General features: G+C 39.9%; 1 protein-coding gene across 1 annotated transcript in view; it reads right to left on the bottom strand.

The window, feature by feature from the left end:
• Positions 1–1,548: 1,548 nt before the first annotated feature.
• igdcc3 (immunoglobulin superfamily, DCC subclass, member 3) overlaps positions 1,549–18,866 on the bottom strand; it is a 73,608-nt gene continuing 56,290 nt past the window's right edge. The window contains exons 8-15 of the mRNA XM_039795792.1: positions 14,203–14,450; positions 12,832–12,996; positions 12,397–12,585; positions 11,350–11,454; positions 11,011–11,146; positions 10,672–10,882; positions 9,534–9,663; positions 1,549–9,064 (exon numbers count right to left, since the gene is read on the bottom strand). Coding sequence (XP_039651726.1) covers positions 9,538–9,663; positions 10,672–10,882; positions 11,011–11,146; positions 11,350–11,454; positions 12,397–12,585; positions 12,832–12,996; positions 14,203–14,450 — 1,180 coding nt within the window. The 3' untranslated portion in view covers positions 1,549–9,064; positions 9,534–9,537. The remainder of the gene's footprint in view (positions 9,065–9,533; positions 9,664–10,671; positions 10,883–11,010; positions 11,147–11,349; positions 11,455–12,396; positions 12,586–12,831; positions 12,997–14,202; positions 14,451–18,866) is intronic.

Raw genomic sequence — 18,866 nt, 5'->3', positions numbered from 1 at the left:
TGCCGACACATCTGCAAAAACCCAGAAAACAAACAGTCAGACAGGTTGTATTCAGGCTAATAGTTAAGACAGATTGTGTAAACCACTTAATTACACTGTAAGTACAATAGGTCAAAGGACTAGGAAAATGAAAAATCAGTGAGTAAACTGTGATAGATGTTTATGTAGATAATTTGGGCAATAATTAGCAAATATCAAGAACAATCTTTCAATCTCGAACTTTGAGGCCAAAATGGATGAGAAGTCCTTCAAATGCTCAGAAAAATGGAAATGTCAACATCTGTGGAACATCTGAGGAATGCTGTGATCCAAAGCAGCAGTACAACTACTAAATGGACTATTTCGTCTGATTTGTTTGTCAAATAATTTTACCATTAACACCCATTTCCTCTTCCTAATAAGTTTGGCTAACTTGGAGGTTTGTTTAAAACCAGTATGATCATCTGCCTGCTGATTTCGTGCTCCATTGGACTACTTACAGGGATGTTGCTGCATTCCCAGATTTTATGAGATAATTACCAATAGGAACTATGGCCAAAAATACACTGAAATCACCCTTGGATGCCTCTCGTAACGGAGAGAAAACCAGAAAGAGGAGTTTGATCTACAGATATTGGACTCCCACTTTGTCTTGCAATTCAATCATGCATTGGGATTCACAGTGATTAGAAGTCCGGCACCAACCTTTATCGATCGCGAGCTCTGGGCCTTGTGCTTAGTAATCATTGTCTGTCCAGCAAGCCATGAGTTAATGTGCTGAACAGTAGAACAGCACGGTAAAGTGGGAATGGAGAGGAGAAGCCTGCATCAGATTGATCTGCTGTATCTCAGCGGACCGCAGGAAGCAAGCTAACACATCTGTGCTGTAAATTATGCTTCTTTATCCACCAAGCACAAGTCTCAGGTACACACAACCACCCATCCACACCCACACCCACAGCCACACACAATAAAGACCGGATTCTCTGGATTTATTATTTCTAGAGCTAGTTTATTATCACTGTTATTGTTTTTTTTTCTTCAGTTTTGCACAATGAACCCTAAAACAATACAAACCACTAAAATGGTCTATTTTGCCTTTTTACACACATACATACACACATATATACAGTACACCCTGTATATGTGGATATGTATACAGATTTATAACTTTAACACCTTGGTCTAGAGAGAGGGTCTAACTTTGTGGAAACACACAATACTGATCCCTGACAATGCTCTGAGAACGCTTATTTTATCATCTCATTTTGACCTGAATTAAACTGTGGGAGAAACAGTAAAAGCAGATGGAGGCAGTGACCTCAGTAGACAGACAAACAGAAAGACAGACAGATGTGTGATTATGGGCAGGCTGTACAGATTTGTGCTCCCTTTGTTCCAACTGGTCAATCGGTTAATGGAACTCATGGTAACCCTACAAATGAGGCTTGTTAAGTGACATTAAACAAGTAGTTTACACAGCTGGCAATGCATATGGTTTTTGGTTTCAGGTTGGCACCACATTTGAACCCTGTAGGATTTAAAAAAATTAAAATAAAACTGCATAGATAAAATAGAAGTTATACACATGTTTAATGAACTGTAGTGCCAGTAAAATAAACTCTATTGAAGTGAGAATAAAATGGCAGACAGCCTTTCCCTTCTCTTGCCCTTTGTTGCAGTCACATAATCTACTGGAAAAGAAGACTGTAATTTATCAGTATAAAAGCAAGTAAATGTTTCTCTGGAGAAGAAAATACTAAGTGAATAAAATCCATTTATGAAAAAGTGTATATACAGTATATGGTGGTGATTTTTAAATGTTTTACAAACACATCAGGACCCAACTGTTGTGCTTGAGATCAAATGGTGTAAATGTTTCTTACTTAGTCATAAATATCTAATTTTATAGTGAAATACTATAATACTGGCTATATAAACCCAGTGATGGAGATTAAACTTCACTCTTGGCGAAGTTTTACAGCTGTAGACGTTGACACAACCTTGTAGAACATTTCTAAGCACCTCTTCCGACTGAAGATGGGTTAGTTGTGGAAAGTTTCAATCCTTAGCTTGGCCAATAAAACAAAGTTCAGCTTTAACGATTAAATGTAATCTCTCATCAGTTCTTCTATTTTTTGCATACAAGTAAAATTCTTAATGCAAACCAGCAACACTGGGCAAGAGCAGGTCAAATATTCTTACGCCTACTGGGTTTACTATGGCATCAATACGTTGGCATTATTTTCCCTTTAAGACTAAAGACTCCTTTGCATGCATTGCTGCAGGATTGAAGATTAGACTGTGAATCACAAACATAAATGTGATGATATAGTAAGATTTTACAATGTATGTCTCTGTAAGCTTAAACAATGAGGTTTTTACTGACAAGCTGTTATTGACTTTCATGTTTAACGCTAACCTCACAGGACAAGTGCGGGGGGGTTGATCACCTGTGGCGTATATTCCACTCAGGAGCCCTTTCCTATTTCAGTTGCCAAATTACAGATGACTGAACAGATGACTGAACAGCTTTAGAGCGCGTTGACAACATCAATACAGAAGAGACATTCTCCTCAAGCAGGGATGGTTTGTGAAGGAAAATGAAAACAACTTGTCACTTTAGAAGGTAACAGGACTGATAGGACCTCACCCCGAGTCACTCATGTGAGGATGACTGGTGGGAACAGGATGAGGATGAGGTGATCATCAGGCATCAGCAAGGGCAAGACAGATTTGTCAATGGAAAATGGTCACTCAACCTATTTTCATCAATACACACCATCAAAACAGATTGACCAACAATGTGAGATGGGCACCATCAATAGCACCATATCGAGATCACAACATTTTTTTTGCCATTATTCGGCTAAATATCACAGTGCTACCATCACAAGTCCAATAATGATTAACTAACACTTTTCATTTCAGCTAAAATAACACGTTAGCTTTTTCGTTTCTCATGCAGATCTACTGTAGGTGTTCTCCCTGCCTACTACCTTTAAACACATTGGATTCAATCTGCTTTCTTGACAGAGGTACAGTATATAAAATATAATACTGATCTCACACATTAAAGTACATTTACATTAAATCACCATTTGATAAGAGTACAGATCAATTGTAAATTATTCAAACTCTTCACACCATAGAGATAAATGCATCGGAAATGTAATCAATACACATCATATCGAATGATCATTTCGTGCCACAACGATCAATACCACATTATGTAAAGGATATTTTAATCTTGTCCTTCAGACTTGATCTGGTTACCTGTGTTCAGTTAATGCTTAAGACAGAGAACTGCACAGGCACATGTATAGTCTTATACTGGCAATGTTAAACTAATCCTGCACATGCCCAGTCCAGGATGCCTTCTTTGTGAGAACCTGAGAAGAAGTATGAACAACTGCAACTTAATGATTACCTTAATTTTTTTTATATCAATAATCAATTATTATTTTTGTCTATAAAATGTCAGAATACAATTGAAAAATCACAATTTCTTAAAGCTCAATATAACTTCTTTAAAACATTTGGTTTGTCTAAATCCCCTCAAAAGTTTTAAGTTGACCATCACATATGATAAAGAAAAGCAGCTAATTCTCATAATTTAGAAGCTCAAACTAGTTCGTGTTTGGCATTTGTGCTTATAAAATGACTTTAGATTTTTCTGCCAATCGACTGAACTGATAGTTCATTGATTAATTGCTTTAGCTATAGAATGAATATCATCATAAAATACAGAACTACAGAAGGTTTTTAGTTATCAGATTTCCATAGCATAAAGCATTACCATAGAAGTCAATCACTTCTAAGGTAATCCAGGCAGACTTGTAAAGGATTTACAGGCTTTAACAGTAATCTTTCAACTCTCTTTGTGAATGTAAATTTCCCTGAAGTTGTCACAGATTATTTTTCCACTGAAGTTCTAACCTCATGTTAATGTGTAATCCCTACATCCTTGTTTTCATCACCCGCTGGGACACTAATGAGGCAGTTTTCTGAGAAATTGTCCCTTTATGTTTCTAGCACAGCGGCCAAACTGAGGACACATGTTAAATACTCATCATCCTGTCGACACTCTCTCTTATTTATGTAAATGACCGACAAAGAAGGCATCCCTAACAGCAAATCTGTTTGAACTGGGCACAAAGCAGAATTTAAAAAGGAATATCATGTAAAGTCCAGAAGGCCAAGTGTGACCTGCTGATGCACATACTGTATAACAAGAGGATCAGAGAATCCCTGAGCACACACTCTCCCTGTCCAAAGGTCAGGATTCTTGAATGAAGAAAAAAGGAAGCTGGCTAACTGAGTTTGGTGATATGGTACTTCCCAAGGCTGCAACATAAATGAGACAAAGGCCCCTTTTCAAGGCCCCCAGTCAGTCAGCGAGAACAGCTTTGAGGGAAGTTCTAATATTAGCAAAACGACAACCTGACCTATCAAAGTCTAATCACGTAAACATGATCGTCCCTGCACCACATTCCCAGTGAATCAGGTTAAACAGTATGGCACTAAAACCTGTCACATACATGGGTGAGATGTGGGCAGAAGATTAACCCTAAATTACACCTAGGTACAGAGTAAGGAAGAAAGGAAGGAAGGAAGAAAAGCACACCACTTGTTTCCCCAGTGAAATTACTCTCCACAGTAAATACACTGATTAAGGCTGCAACAGCCCTGGAGAGAAATATCAGATTGGTAGTTAATAAATATGAAAGGAGACATTTAGGTTCGAGCATTTGTTCTGCTATTTTGACAAGTACCATTATTGTTTTTCCAACACACTTGTAACATGATATCAACACCAATGTGTACACCTAAATACAAGAAATGGCTGCAAGGAGAAACTCTGCAAACAAATAGGCATAAACAAATACATTTAAAAGGCATACCATTACAGTACCTAAAATGATTATTACTACAATGGAAACGGTGTGTAATGCAGTTTTGCAGAACACACAAAGATGACAGGTGATTCTCTGCTGTGGGGACAGAAACAACTCTCATGTGGAATGTCTTGCACGATCAGAAGATACGATACTGTAAATAGAGCCACACTGATTTAAATATCGACTCCTACATTTTCATCACTCCTCTTTGAAACTTATGCCGCATTTACGCAATGTAAGCAAAATGGGAAAAACTGGAAAAAAAGTGAAGTGGCAAGTTTTCAGATTCATTCATTTAAATTATCGTGATATAAATTATTTTTTCTTTTTTTTTACAAAAGGCTTGAATGGCATTAATATTTAATATTTATTTTTTCATTTTAAAAATGATAATAGTTTGATACTTTCTAATCTAACAAATGTATAACTCTTAGAATCTGCAAATATTATTAATACATGTCTAATATCTTTCTGATACATTTCTCTCTCACAAAGACTACGTCAAATTAAAGTCTAAAGTGGCTAGTTTTGTTCTGTGAAACCAGATATGCATACAAGCTTTTAAATTAACTGAATCAATTGCAATCAAAATGTCCTGTCCATCTGACCCACTGCATGCTCTGCTGCCTCTCAGTAAACTAGAGAATTGTTATCTTTGCTGATGCAAAATAGAGAAAGGTAGCAAGTGTGCTGAACGAACAAACTATATGAGAGGTAATGTATGGTATTTTGGATTCAATACCACAGATGTAAAACACGTGAATAAAGGTAAAGGTGTTTACTGACTTTGCAAAATGCAACATCACGTTAGCTTGTAGCTCAAGTGAGGCAGCAGACGTATGGCGAACGAGTGGAAAAAGGTCAACTCTAAAACCTTTTGAACAAATTACTAGTTCAAATGTATTTGAACCTGATTTTCTGAAAAAGTGACATCTCTAGTTTGTTAATACTTCTGTACTTCTTTTCACTAAGTTGAAGATATTGGAGCTGTCAGAAATTCCCATGATCAAAGTTTTGGTAATTAGACTACAACTTGTGAGGCTTTTCTCACTCGGCTGCTCATGAAAACAATCTGAACGATATCACGTGAATGCAGCATAGTTGATGTGATGCTCAGGTTTAGAAGCCAGAAAGGCAAATCAATAAATTGTGTGTGTGTTAAGAGTTGTAAGTGCCACCCACTTTACATTTCTCAGTTTACTTATTCACGGATAAACTACATACAGCCAAACACCAGTGAGAAAAAATAGTTAAAAGTTTGTGAAAAAAAAATCTGATAATCAAAGTTACACATTCACATCCACTAGAAACTAAGCATGAACTTAAACTGTTTTAATAGTTAGTGCACAAAATAAAGGTCCTAAAAAGTTCTCCCTCCATTTGTGTGTTTGTGTCCCTTTCTGTCTGTCCAGCATGTGGCGACAATTGCAATAAATATGTATACATTTATATATATTTATGTGTGTGTTCCTCTACTCCATTGTTCGTACTCTGACTGTTTCCTTCGCTAAGACCTGAGAGGAAGGCCAAAAACAGGGTTGAGGTAGGTAACCATGACGCATCAGAGCAAGTCCTGTACCGTATGTGACGACACACAGCAGAGAGCCGAACAAACCCAACAACGTCTATCTCCCTCAGCCAGCTCTCCGTCTGTGGTCGTCAACAGCCAGCGATATAATGAACACGGTGTTCCTGAAGCACTTTAACGAGTCAGTGTTGACAGGAGGGAGAAGGCTGAGCAGCAGTTGTGGTTTTGGGAAGAGAGTAACAATAGTCAAGCATGATCAGCAACTGTCACGTCTCCTGGGCACCATAAGTCTGAAAGGCTACTACTTTGTTTAAAAAGGAGGCAGATCATGTGACGTGAAAATAAAATCACTAAGAGCACTGCAGCAACAAATATCCAGGATGAGGTTAGAAATACACTGCTGCCAAATTTAAATCAAAGGAATAGTTGAACATTTTGGGAAACACTTATTTGCCTTCTGGTAAGAAATTGGAAAAGATCGATAACACTCTCACATATGTCCGGTTAAATATCACTAAGCAGTTGCTAGGCAACCAGTAAAGACTCCAGGAAGTTACTGCTCAGTCAAGAAATAGTCTGACACATAATTCGGCGTAAAACAGCAAAGCGTTGTTTTTAAACTTTTGTTTTTGATTAAACCAAAAATATATAATTTATTAATTAATGTACTTTAAAGGTGCCTGTAGGTTTATTTTGTTGCGGTTACCGTTCCCCCTGTTTCCAGTCTTTATGCTAAGCAAAGCTAAGCTAAGCGTCTGCTGGCTCTAGCTTCATATTAACCGTACACAGGGTGCGATTTGCTGGGGGGGGGGGGTGCATGGGATTTCCCCCTTTCTAGTCTACATATCACTGCCTCTGCTGAATTATGTAGCTCCCCCTCGAAGTGATCAATGCTACTTCACACATAGACCATATATTACATACCTAAAATTGAAGTATTTTAAACTAAGTAAAGCGCTGTAACGTGAACAGTCTATAGTGCGATAGAACGATAAAATCTGAGCAGCAGTTGCCGGTTGTATTAGCCGCTACAGAGCTCCGGGACGCTGGCTACTCCCGAGGAACAAACAAGCGTTTCCTGGTTGAAAATATTTTGTTTTTGCCGTGAGTAAACTCCGCTCTCCGGCTTGAAAGCGCTGCGTTTTATGTTGACACCACATTGTGCTATTTCATTTCGAGATTATTTTCTATTGCATATTGAAATTGATAAATAAGTGTTTTGGCATGGCTGGTCGAGTGGCACTATATCTATGGTATTGAAAGGGGATTTAATTATTGCATGTTTTTTGTTGTTGTGCATGTGCATTGTCTTTTATCACAAATCGCACCCTGACCGTACAGACATGAGAGTGATATCAATCTTTCTATCAAGCTATCCACCAGAAAGAAAATGTGTGTATTTTCCAACATGTCAAACTAAGTATAAATCTAGAGCTAGAGGCAATTAACTTAGCTTAGCATAAATACTTGAAGCAGGGGGAAACAGCCAGCCAAAGTTTAAACAAATCTGCACGCTAGCACCTCTAAAGCTCACTAATAGGCTAATTGCTAGGCTAATTGCCTACCAGCTATAGCTTTCATTGTTAACACAGAGACACGAGTGGTATCGTCTAACTGTCAGCAAGAAAGCCAAAATGTGAAACTATTCCCTTTAAGTCATTACACCAACAACAGTGGAATAATGTTTTTGATAAGATTTGTGCCTAATTTTCTACTTTTCTACTTTCTACTCACAAATATCATATACATATAAAAACATGAAATCAATAAAACATTAAATTCAATTATAGCGCTAAATTTAGACACATACATGATGTTTGTATAATGTAATATTTTGCCTCTCTTCCAATTGACCATTTTGTATCACGTATCATTGAGCAAGTAATAGTCCTGAAAATATGTTCAGCAATACAGTGTATCTCTAACGCTCTTTTCATTCAACTGAAGGAATTATGATCTTTCGAATAAAATTAAATTCAAAATTCAAATTCAAAATTACAATGAAAAAGCATAATTCATACATTGTCCTATCATTCTGTAATCCATACAACAGTGTTATCAGTCTGTCAACTTGCATGAGGTACTGACAATGTATCTACAAACACCATATTCATCGACAGAGGGAAGCCAGGATTTCACAGAGGGGCGAAAAGAGGGTTTTTCATTATGCAATAAACAGACAAACAACAACAACAACAACAGCGACAACATTAACATTGTTATCTTGAGGTAGAACATTAACTTCAGCATTTGGAAGTGCTTCATGTTGGATACTCGTTTTCTCCCCCCGTTCTTCTTCGACAAGCAGGAGAAGAGAGATGATTCTTGACATCTGAGGTAGTGTGGCACCTGATTTTGAAATTTTCAAACCAATCAGTTCCTCTGCATGTAAAGTAATTGTGAACACAGGGGAAGGTAAAGTTCCTAAAAGCTTCCCGCAACACATTCATTCCGGCCGAGGTAGGTTTTTGTTGAATCGTAAGGTTCACACAGCCAAGTCTAGTGTCTGTATGAAGGCCAAGAACTCATAAGAAAAAGTTGATATCATTTAAACAAAGTCCTGAGACAGAATACATCAAATCCCTGGACGAAGGCTGAGGTCTTCTGTGAGCGAGGATGGTGGAATCATTGGTAGGTGAAAGCAGGCGGCAGGAGTCTTTGACATCCACAGAATAGTAGAAAAAAGACCAATAACTTATAACCACTTTGACATATAAGTGATACAGATATTTATGTGTGTGTATATATATATATATATATATATATATATATATATATATATATATATATATATAAACTTAAAAATAAAACCATCATTGTATAACAAGGACATTCTAGGGTCTCTATTCTGTGGACTGCCCAACACCAGAAATAGACCAAATTGTAAAAAATAAAGAATATTTAACTGGCCTGCCTGGAGAGACACAGCCGTCCATCAGAAGAGAGCTCTCGCCAAAAAACACTCCGATATACAGTCCTAGATCCACGAGAACTTCTTAACTTACCAATAAAAAAATCTTTGCACAAAAGGAAAAACTACTTTGAAAGGAAATACTTGTCAACCTGAGTGAGAGAAGAGTCTGAGTGGACACTGTGGACAGTGTTGTGTGAACTGGCCTTCATACATGATTAGACATGGTCCTGCCGAGCCGCTCCTGCTGCAGGAGGCTCCTGGAACTGCGTCTCTCGCGCTACTGCAAACTCATCCAGCGGTATCGTAGACAGCTGGGTGTCGTTCAGCACGTAGCAGTCAGACTGAAAACACATGCATAAGTAAGTAGATAGATTTAATTCATTTATTTGACATTTTGGCCTATATTGACAGACAGAAGACATAGACAGGAAACATATAACATACAACAAATGGCCAGAAATCTGCAGCTACATGGCAGGTTTCCCAGCCACCTGGATGCCCCAGTGTTTTTTATATAAAGAATTATTTCATCAGTTGGGGCTTTTGTTTATTCTCTGAATTCCTGTACTGCTTTACTTCAATCTATTTTTTAGCCACACTATAAGGTAAGCATAAAAAGTTTCAGCTTCAGCATACACCTCTACGGGTATGTAGAAAACCTTTCATCTTTTTTTATTGTAATGTTGTTAGAAATTTAAAGAAGTTTTTTGCACTTGTGCAAAATATGCAGTTTCAGCTTCTCATTCACATTGTTGAATTGTATTTTTCTGAGGGAGAAAATAAGGCTATGGAGCCATTTACTATGCTTTTGAAATACATTAGGTATGTGGAGTATTAGGAGTGTGAATTACATTACAACAGATTTAAAGATATACTACACTTTATTACAGCTTGGGTTTTATTTTTGCAGCTCCAGGCATCACATTTTTTGTCATGATAACACATAATGCACTCACCAAGGTAACCTCTGAGATATCAGAAAATTGCTAAGAATAGGTCCAACAGAGCAAGTGATTAGACGATCATACATTTTCAAAAAGCTGGACTAGCTGCCACTTTATTTGAAGGTAAAACTAAAGTAAGCACACCTGTGATGTTGTCAATAATCTCTCGACAGGTGAGTGTGCACAGCGACGGCAAGTATGATAGGACAAACTTTTATTTAAATATAAATTGGGCTGTAAGCTGTGGTGGACGTTTACAACAGAAAGTTTGGGTTGTAATTTTCCCTCCATCGACATAACTGATGGCTGGAGATAAGAAAATAAGTTGTAATAAACCATATTTTTCCTTTAACATATCTTTAACTAAGTGTAAAGGCAATTCACATTTAACACAGAAAGACTCACCGTGCACGTATCATGTGGGGTTGGTTGAGTGAAAAGTCTCTCAAGCTCGTTGCTGTCGGACACTTTCTTCCCCGCTAAGCTTCCATTGCCCTCCATCTCTCTTCTGGCAGCCCCATTCAGCCCAGAGGCCCCCTGGGAAGAGGAAGATGATTCCAGCCCTGTGCTGTGCCCTGCCTGGGGGGTGGCCTGAACCGTCTTACACATCATTAACCTGGGAATTACATGAACACACACACATGAAACACTTGTCAGCTGCACACACATGATAGACCGACATTAACCTTCAACAACAAATATTTTTGTTGCTGTTGGGTGTTTACACATGATGTTCGCACTGACCTGCCGCGGTAGCTGAAGACGAGGAAGAGCACACAGAAGATGATGCATGTGACTCCGATGTGAATGCCGATTATGATGCCTGTCGTAGATGTTTTGCTCTGTTCGTCTTTCACACAGTCGCATGGGGCGTCCAACACTGAGGAGATACAGAACACCTCACAGTCAAACCACCGCCAAAGTTTGAATTAACAAGGCCACGTCAGGGAGGTGTACATGTGTGTGTGATGGTCAGCATAACTTTGCTCAAGACAAAAGATACATTTAACTTGGATGCACTGGTGGTGACTTGGGACAGTGTATAGCTATGTGTGGCTCTGTTCGGTTGTGTGAGGCAATCACCAGATTTCTCCACCGTCTCCCGAAGCGAAACAAATCGTATGGTGGCGTTGCCATCTCCGTGTTGGTTGTATGCAAGCAGTCTTATCTCGTAGACAAGTGCAGGATCTGGACAAAAATAGAAGACAGAAAGAGATGTTCAGATATGCAATATTTGATCATCTTTCAACCCTGGGGAAAAAATAAATGTTATCAACTTTCTTAACATAGGAAAGTTGTCCTATATCTGCCGATATTTAGGAGAGTAGTCATTTTCCTTGTTAGAATTAACACCAGGAAGCTTAAAGGTCCTATGACATGGTGCTCTTTGGATGCTTTTATATAGGCCTTAGTGGTCCCCTAATACTGTATCTGAAGTCTATTTCCCAAAATTCTGCCTTGGTGCAGAATTACAGCCACTAGAGCCAGTCCCACAATGAGCTTTCCTTATGACGTGCCATTTCTGTGTCTGTAGCTTTAAATGCTACTGAGGAGGAGAGAGGTGGGGCAAGGTGGAGGGTGGGGGTGTGGCCTTGACAAGCTTGCGGCCACGGTTGTAGCTCTATTTCCTCATGCGCGGGCCAAATTCTCTGGGCAGCTGTGGGCGGCCGGCAAAGCAGAGAAAGGGGAGGTAACCTTTCCCCTTATGACGACATAAAGGGAAGATTCTAGATCGGCCCATCTGAGCTTTCATTTTGTCAAAGGCAGAGCAGGATACCCAGGGCTCGGTTTACACCTATCGCCATTTCTAGCCACTGGGGGACCATAGACAGGCTGGGGGAACTCATATTAATGTTAAAAAACCTCATAAAGTGAAATTTTCATGCCATGGAACCTTTAATAAATAACTCTTAAGTCCATCTTGAGGCAGGAGTGTGTTTTTAGTCCTAGTTTAATCTTCAATTCAGTTCCATGATTGTGAGATGATTGTTGACGGGCCCAGATCACATCAAATGTGGTTTCTTTGAAGATTACAATGACAGATAAGATTATAGAAACAGCTGGTCGGTTAAAAAACAAATGTTTCCTATGACACAATACATTGTAGTACTAACAAACTATGCGTCTCACCCAGCTGAGTGATGTTGTAATGGGTGACGTTGCGAGGGAAGGTGATGGGACCAGTGAACAGCGGTGTGTGGGCTCTTCTGTAATACAGTCTGAAGCCTTGATGTTGGCCCATCTTGGAGGAAGGTTCCCACGTTGCTTGTATAACACTGCTGTTCACCACATTGGTGTAGAGGGAAGGAGGCGCTGGCACTGCAACACAATACAGACTGTCAACAATGTTGTACACCAATATGATAATAGCAGCACTTAGAGCTTTTTTTGGTAGTGTGAATTATGACACCTCATATGCACTAACATTTACAGTAAATGTATCATCAGTTTTTAGTCTCAGCAAGCACTACAGAACTCTATTGCAAACCTTGATGCATGTTTATTATTAGTGAAAGATATGCTGTGTGTGTGGGTGAGTGTGTGTGTGTTCTGCTCCCAGCTCACCCTCCCCATGAGTGCTCTCAGTGACACTGTCAGATGGTTTGCTGGCCCCATGGGATGTGTAGGCCTTGACGTAGAAGGTGTAACTGGTGGAGGGCTCCAGGTCCCTGATGATCTGCTGCAGCGTCACCTTACTGACGGCTTCCTCATACTCCATCTCCGCTGTGTCTGAACGAGGGAAGATGGAGGAAGAATAGGAGACAGAAAGAAAATCAGAAAAAAAAGCAGAAGCAGTTATTAAAATAATGGAAAATGGGATCAAGAGAGGAAACAATAAATACAATCATTTTTTGGTTCATTTGATGGTTACTGCCAATTTCACTGGTTTTATCAGAGCAGCTCTGTTAGGTAATAGCTAATCTAGTTTGGCCCTGGGAGCCTGACTGATGATGGTCGGCTGAATGGCAGGGGTGGAGTAAGAAAATGGAGGGAGTAAAAGGGGGAGTTACAAAGGATGTATTAAAGCATTTTATTGCTCTCAATCCAGAGACAACCAACCATAACCACTATCTACCTCCAGCCCTCAACCCATTGGGCCATACCATCTTGGAAGGGTAATTACAGCAAAACCTATTGGTTGGCCCCCAGGGCCCTTAATTATCCATCTTATAAAACTACACACACAACACACACACATACAACCACAAACCCTTGCCCAAAGCCATTAAAACAAACACTCCGCAAAGCATACAAGGATGCAAATGTGCATTTATGAACACATACAGGTAGCATCATACGGATAGTCCACACATATGGATCCTAAGGCAAAAAATCTGAAATATAGTTATTTAGTAATAACTATTATATCCATCTGTATAGTGGAGTGTAGGGACTTGTACTGTAGCAGTGAACACACTTTTAGTTGCTTGCTGGGAGGGATGCATTTCCCTTTTGCTTGTTACCATTTATTTGCACTTTGGACAAAAGCATCTGCCAAATGAAAGTTGTTTAAATGTGATGGGAAACACTACAAACAATGCATTTATCATTCTGCAATTGAGACTGCTGACAGGGTTGTTGGGTTGTATCTGTCTGGAGCTGGTTTCACAAAATTTTCAAAATGAAAACTGCGACTTGCAAAATGAGATAATTTCCTTACATGTTCATTTTGACACATTTAATTAATCCAAAGAAACACCACACCAAGCATGCGAGAGGAGAGTGACAATAATTTGTGAAAAGTGATGCTGGCACCATTTGTGATCTGCGTGTAAACAGTTTCTGTGAAACAGGCCCCTAGCTGTCAATGTCAGGGCTGTCTATCTTCATCACTTCAGTACAGTATAACAGCTTATTTACAATGTCACATTTAATGGTAACTTATTTTTTGTCATCCATTGCAAATAAATATTTAGATCTTCAGTGCAGTCCCACCTGAAGTCTTGCGGATGTGGAGCACATAACCGATGATGTCCTCAGTGTTCTGATCAGGCTCCCTCCAGGACACCTGGATGTTGGTGGGTGAGAGGGCTTCGGCCTGCACGTGGGTGGGCACACCGGGCAGTCCATCAGCCCAAAGAACTGTCAGGCGGGCACTGGCCTGTGTGGAGCCGGCGCTGTTCTCAGCGATACACTGGTAGATAGCCTCGTCATCCTCGCTGATACCATATATCGTCAGTGTGCTGTGAGAGGAGCAGGAGAGAAGAGGTGGAACAGAAAGGAACGAAAGTGGGAATGAAAATGGGGAAGTTTAGTTCCTCTAACAGCAATATGAAACAAAAGAGTTGATTGTGTACGACTGTATGTGAGAAATCTAAAGTCCAAATCCAAAAGTTCAATTCCACTGTTGAATAGTTGGTAATCAAAGTAATCGTCACTACAATTTTCACTTCAGTAAAAGTATTTATGGTTAAATGTACGAAAGTAATGGTAAAAAGTACTCAGTGTGTCACAGTGTTACATTATTGTTGCACAGTTAAATAATAAGAATGGTTTCACACATTGACCTGCCTACTTTACATTTTTGTGAAACAATTAGGAGCACAAAGCTGTACAATACCAGAGATAGATTCAAATTTAAATTTGAATTCACCACTTGCTGTAGCGGCATCAATGGCGGAAATTCCATCTAACTTTGTGGAATCACTCACGGTTGATATGTGTGTTCAAGAGTTATAGTAGTTTATGTTTAAAGAACAAATATGGCGCAAAATGAACCTAGGGGTTAATAACACAATGTGACCAGTTTTATCGCAAACCGCTAATTACCTTATAACGCTAGTCGTCAGGGCACGGGTAAAGTAAAAATAAATCGCTATTTCTACACCACTAACAAGGACCACACTTCCACGTTAGCATAACGAGGGTCCCTACATATAATCCAAAGCATTGAGAACTTTGTAAGTGAACAGTTTATAAAAAAGATTTTAATTTATAAAGACAATACCATTTACGTATACATGGTTGGGAAAACAGTCCAACCAGTCGAATGACGAATGTGCATATATTTTAATTAACAGATATAATTCATGCATTTCCATGTAATTACATTTTACATATTACATATAGGGACCCTCATTATGCTACCGCGGAAGTGTGGTGCTATTTTGAGACTTATTAGTGGTGTAGAAATAGTGATTTCTTTTTACTTTAGCCGTGCCCCGACAACTAGCGTTATAAGCTAATTAGCGGTTTGAGCTAAACCTGGTCACATTTGATTAGCATGAAAACCGTATCCCAGAGAACGGTCGAACTCTGACACGTGTTATTAACCCCTAGGTTCATTTTGTGCTGGATTTGTCCTTTAATAGACCAGGCTCAAAAGAATTTGGAAACCAATAATAGAAAACAATTATGATAATTCAACTACTGTGTTCGGACTCTATGTTTTGCTATTTTGCTTCTATTGCTACAAATGCTATGTTATATGCAAAATAGAAAAATGCAAAAGAGTGAAAATCTGTAGGCAGAAATAGCCTATACCAATAGACTAAATTCAGGAGAAATAAAACTAGAGTATATACCTCGTCTCAGGAGTAATGAGCCTTTGGGCCCTATCTTGCACTCAGCGCAAGTGCCTTTGTACACCGACACATGTATCATTCCTATTTTGCACCTGACGCACAGCGGACTTTTCCCTCCACAGACGCAAGTCGGTAAATTAGGGAATGTATTTGCGCTCCCGGGGGCGGTTCAGTGAAAAGAGGAGGCGTGTTCCGGCACAAACGTTCCCTGATGCTATTTTGCAGTTTCAGAAAACAATTCCGCCACTAACCAGGAAAAACCTGGTCTAAAGTCAGTGGCGCTAGTCTAAAGTCAGTGGCGCGTTATTAGGATGCTATTTTAAGGGCGCATGCTTGGCCATAATGTAGCGTGTGCACAACGCGCATACACTTTGCTTCTCTCATCTACAAGGATGCAGAAGTTCCCATTTTTGTAAACCATACATAATTACAAGGGAAAATATTACTGAAAATGCGCTTCAGGTGTTTGGATCGGTCAGGAGGCATTTTACAGTACAGTCCTCAAAAAGTCGCACATTCTTTGTGGCATGTTGTGTTTTACACAACATTTCCATGAATCATGGATGTGTTGATGACATAAATGAGGAAATATTAGAGGACTTAAGGAGACGTGATGTTGAACTACGGTGGGATTGGACACTTGAGGGTCCGGGAGTGGCAATGCACGATGCGCTCCTGGTGGAGCGGGTGGACGGAGATGGAGTGGGGGGGAGGAGGAAGGGGCACAACGGGAGCAAGTGGTGCGTTTGGAGGCCCACGCTCCATGGCTGCAGCAATCCTCTCCAGACTGTGGAGATGTGCCCGAGAGGCCGCAGCAACATCGCCACTTGGTCACATTTATTACTTTTCCGCATCCCGGGCATCTCCCGCTGGCGTGCGCCAGGCAAATCCGCCGTTATAATAGCAATCCGCCATGGAACAAGCGCGCCTGCTCTTAAAGGGAATGTGAGGTGACGCTCTGATTGGTTTATTGCACATTACGCCCAAACCACACCTAGCTACTTCAGACCAACCCATTTTAGATTTGCGTCGGGCGCAAGAGTCATTTTTCCCGCCGGTATAATAGCAACAGTGCCCGAGATCTGCCCACAAAGCTATGTGCATTTCACGTTTGATACTTGCGTTTCAGATCGTTAAAATAGGGCCCTTTATGTGCTTTATAAATGATCACACAGTGACACTATTCTCATCAAAAATAACTCAAAATCTGTTGTAATATTCTGCTGACAAACACCAAAAATGTTCCTCCTTGATCAAAGTTACTTTACTCTCTACTGATAGTAGGGCATCACATTTTATTGTTTAGGTTTATCCATGGCAAAGCAACTTGTGACTAGTCTCCCAGAAATAAATGATCTAATTAAATGCACTGTTACTTCACACCTCAGATAAGGACTGCATACAGCAAAGAAGATGAATGTGACAGTATATCAAAAGGACAAGGTACTGTGTTCAGCTGTGTGTTTCGGTGAGTTAAATAAAGAGCCACACTATAGACAGCAGCAGTATGTGTACAGTACAGAAGATCCTCACTTATGCAGACCGCGTACTTTCAAACTGATTTGTTTTCTAGTGGAACTCCCGTTGGAGTAGATAAATCTATTTCAGTATTTCAAAAATGTAATTTGCCTGGATCAGTGAATCCTTTCATCTATCCATCCCCACATAAGTTACTCACCTCATCACTCATACCTACATTATAGACATAGACACACAACCTCCCACACTCAATGGCTTGACTGTATATTCTCTTTCTTCTAACCTTCGCTTCTCACTTGTACCTCCACCACTCTGCTCTTTGTCTGTCTACTGTATCTCAACTTCTTCTTATTCTTTCCTCCCACCTTCCCTGTCTTCTATTATAGCAAAAATATAAGCCGTGTGTGTGTGTGTGTGTGTGTGTGTGTGTCTGTGTGTGTGTGTGCGCATGTTGAGTAGTAGTTATTAGATGAGAACACATCATCCACTCCTCTCATTTGTCCTCAAGCAAAGGAAAAATAACTCTATGGAAATGATACCCTGTGGTGCAAAACATTTCTTCTTGCATTTCTGCTGTATTTAAAGGTATAATATGTGCGAGAACACGCAAATAATGAATACCTTGGGATTATGGAAGCACTTGAGTTGTAGCTTGGTCCATTTTCTCTAAAGCACTCGGCTATGGCATTTCAAGAGATTAGAAGCATCTAACTATGAATCGAGGACCCTCTGTGTGTGTGTGTGTGTGTGTGTGTCTTTCGAACTGATCCCGCATGCGTCACACACAGCACTCTGTTGTACGAGGCTCTGTATAGCAGCGGGGGCGGGGTTGCTACATCCGTAGCGGGCTCATTGATTGCGGCTTTCTGGATTCTGGCTCTGACATTTTTGCTGCTACCATCGACCTGCTGAGTGCAGTGCGTAGTGTGTACGTAGTAACCGGGCCCAAATGCTCCACCAGTATCCTCCTTTCACCACACATTTAAGACAAATATAAGTAGCCTATTTTATTTTTGTCCTCGTTGCTTTGGGGTCAACTTTTGTGATCCAGGCTTGGATCCAGGTCCCTGATGTGAAAGCCACCTTACTGCTTTATATTCAATTATATATTTTGAATGTCATCTGTGTTTTCCTTTTCATAGGATAAATAAAGGTATTCCCACCATAAATTGGTGCATAAAAGTGCATCAGAATGCCGGAAATGAAGTCTTTGACGTTCAAAATAACCTGGCAGAGGAAACCCAGACCGCACACTTTGAACTTACATACTAGCTAATAAACACGTGATTGTTCTTTCAAGTACGTGAAGAGAGCCTTTATGTCGGTCGGGCAGGCAAGACGCTCCGCTTCTAACACGCTCTGCGAGACGCTCTAGATGTGGTTTGGCGCATGGTGGAGGACAAAACAAAACCGCGGAGTAACTTTCACCACTAATAACTTATCACATTAATACCTCTATTCAAACACGCAAACAATACGCCTATTTGAACCTGAAGTGGGGATATATTACAGGAAGCCAATATTACATGCATTAGTAGAATCATTTTAAACTACAATGTTGTTTTCACCCTGCCATTCTGTCGGACTGTGACTGTG

Source organism: Perca fluviatilis, chromosome 3 (assembly GCF_010015445.1).
Source record: "Perca fluviatilis chromosome 3, GENO_Pfluv_1.0, whole genome shotgun sequence".
In the NCBI taxonomy this organism is placed as follows: Eukaryota; Metazoa; Chordata; class Actinopteri; order Perciformes; family Percidae; genus Perca; species Perca fluviatilis.
The sequence above is the reverse complement of the archived record's forward strand: the minus strand, read 5'-3'. Positions and strand labels throughout refer to the sequence as shown.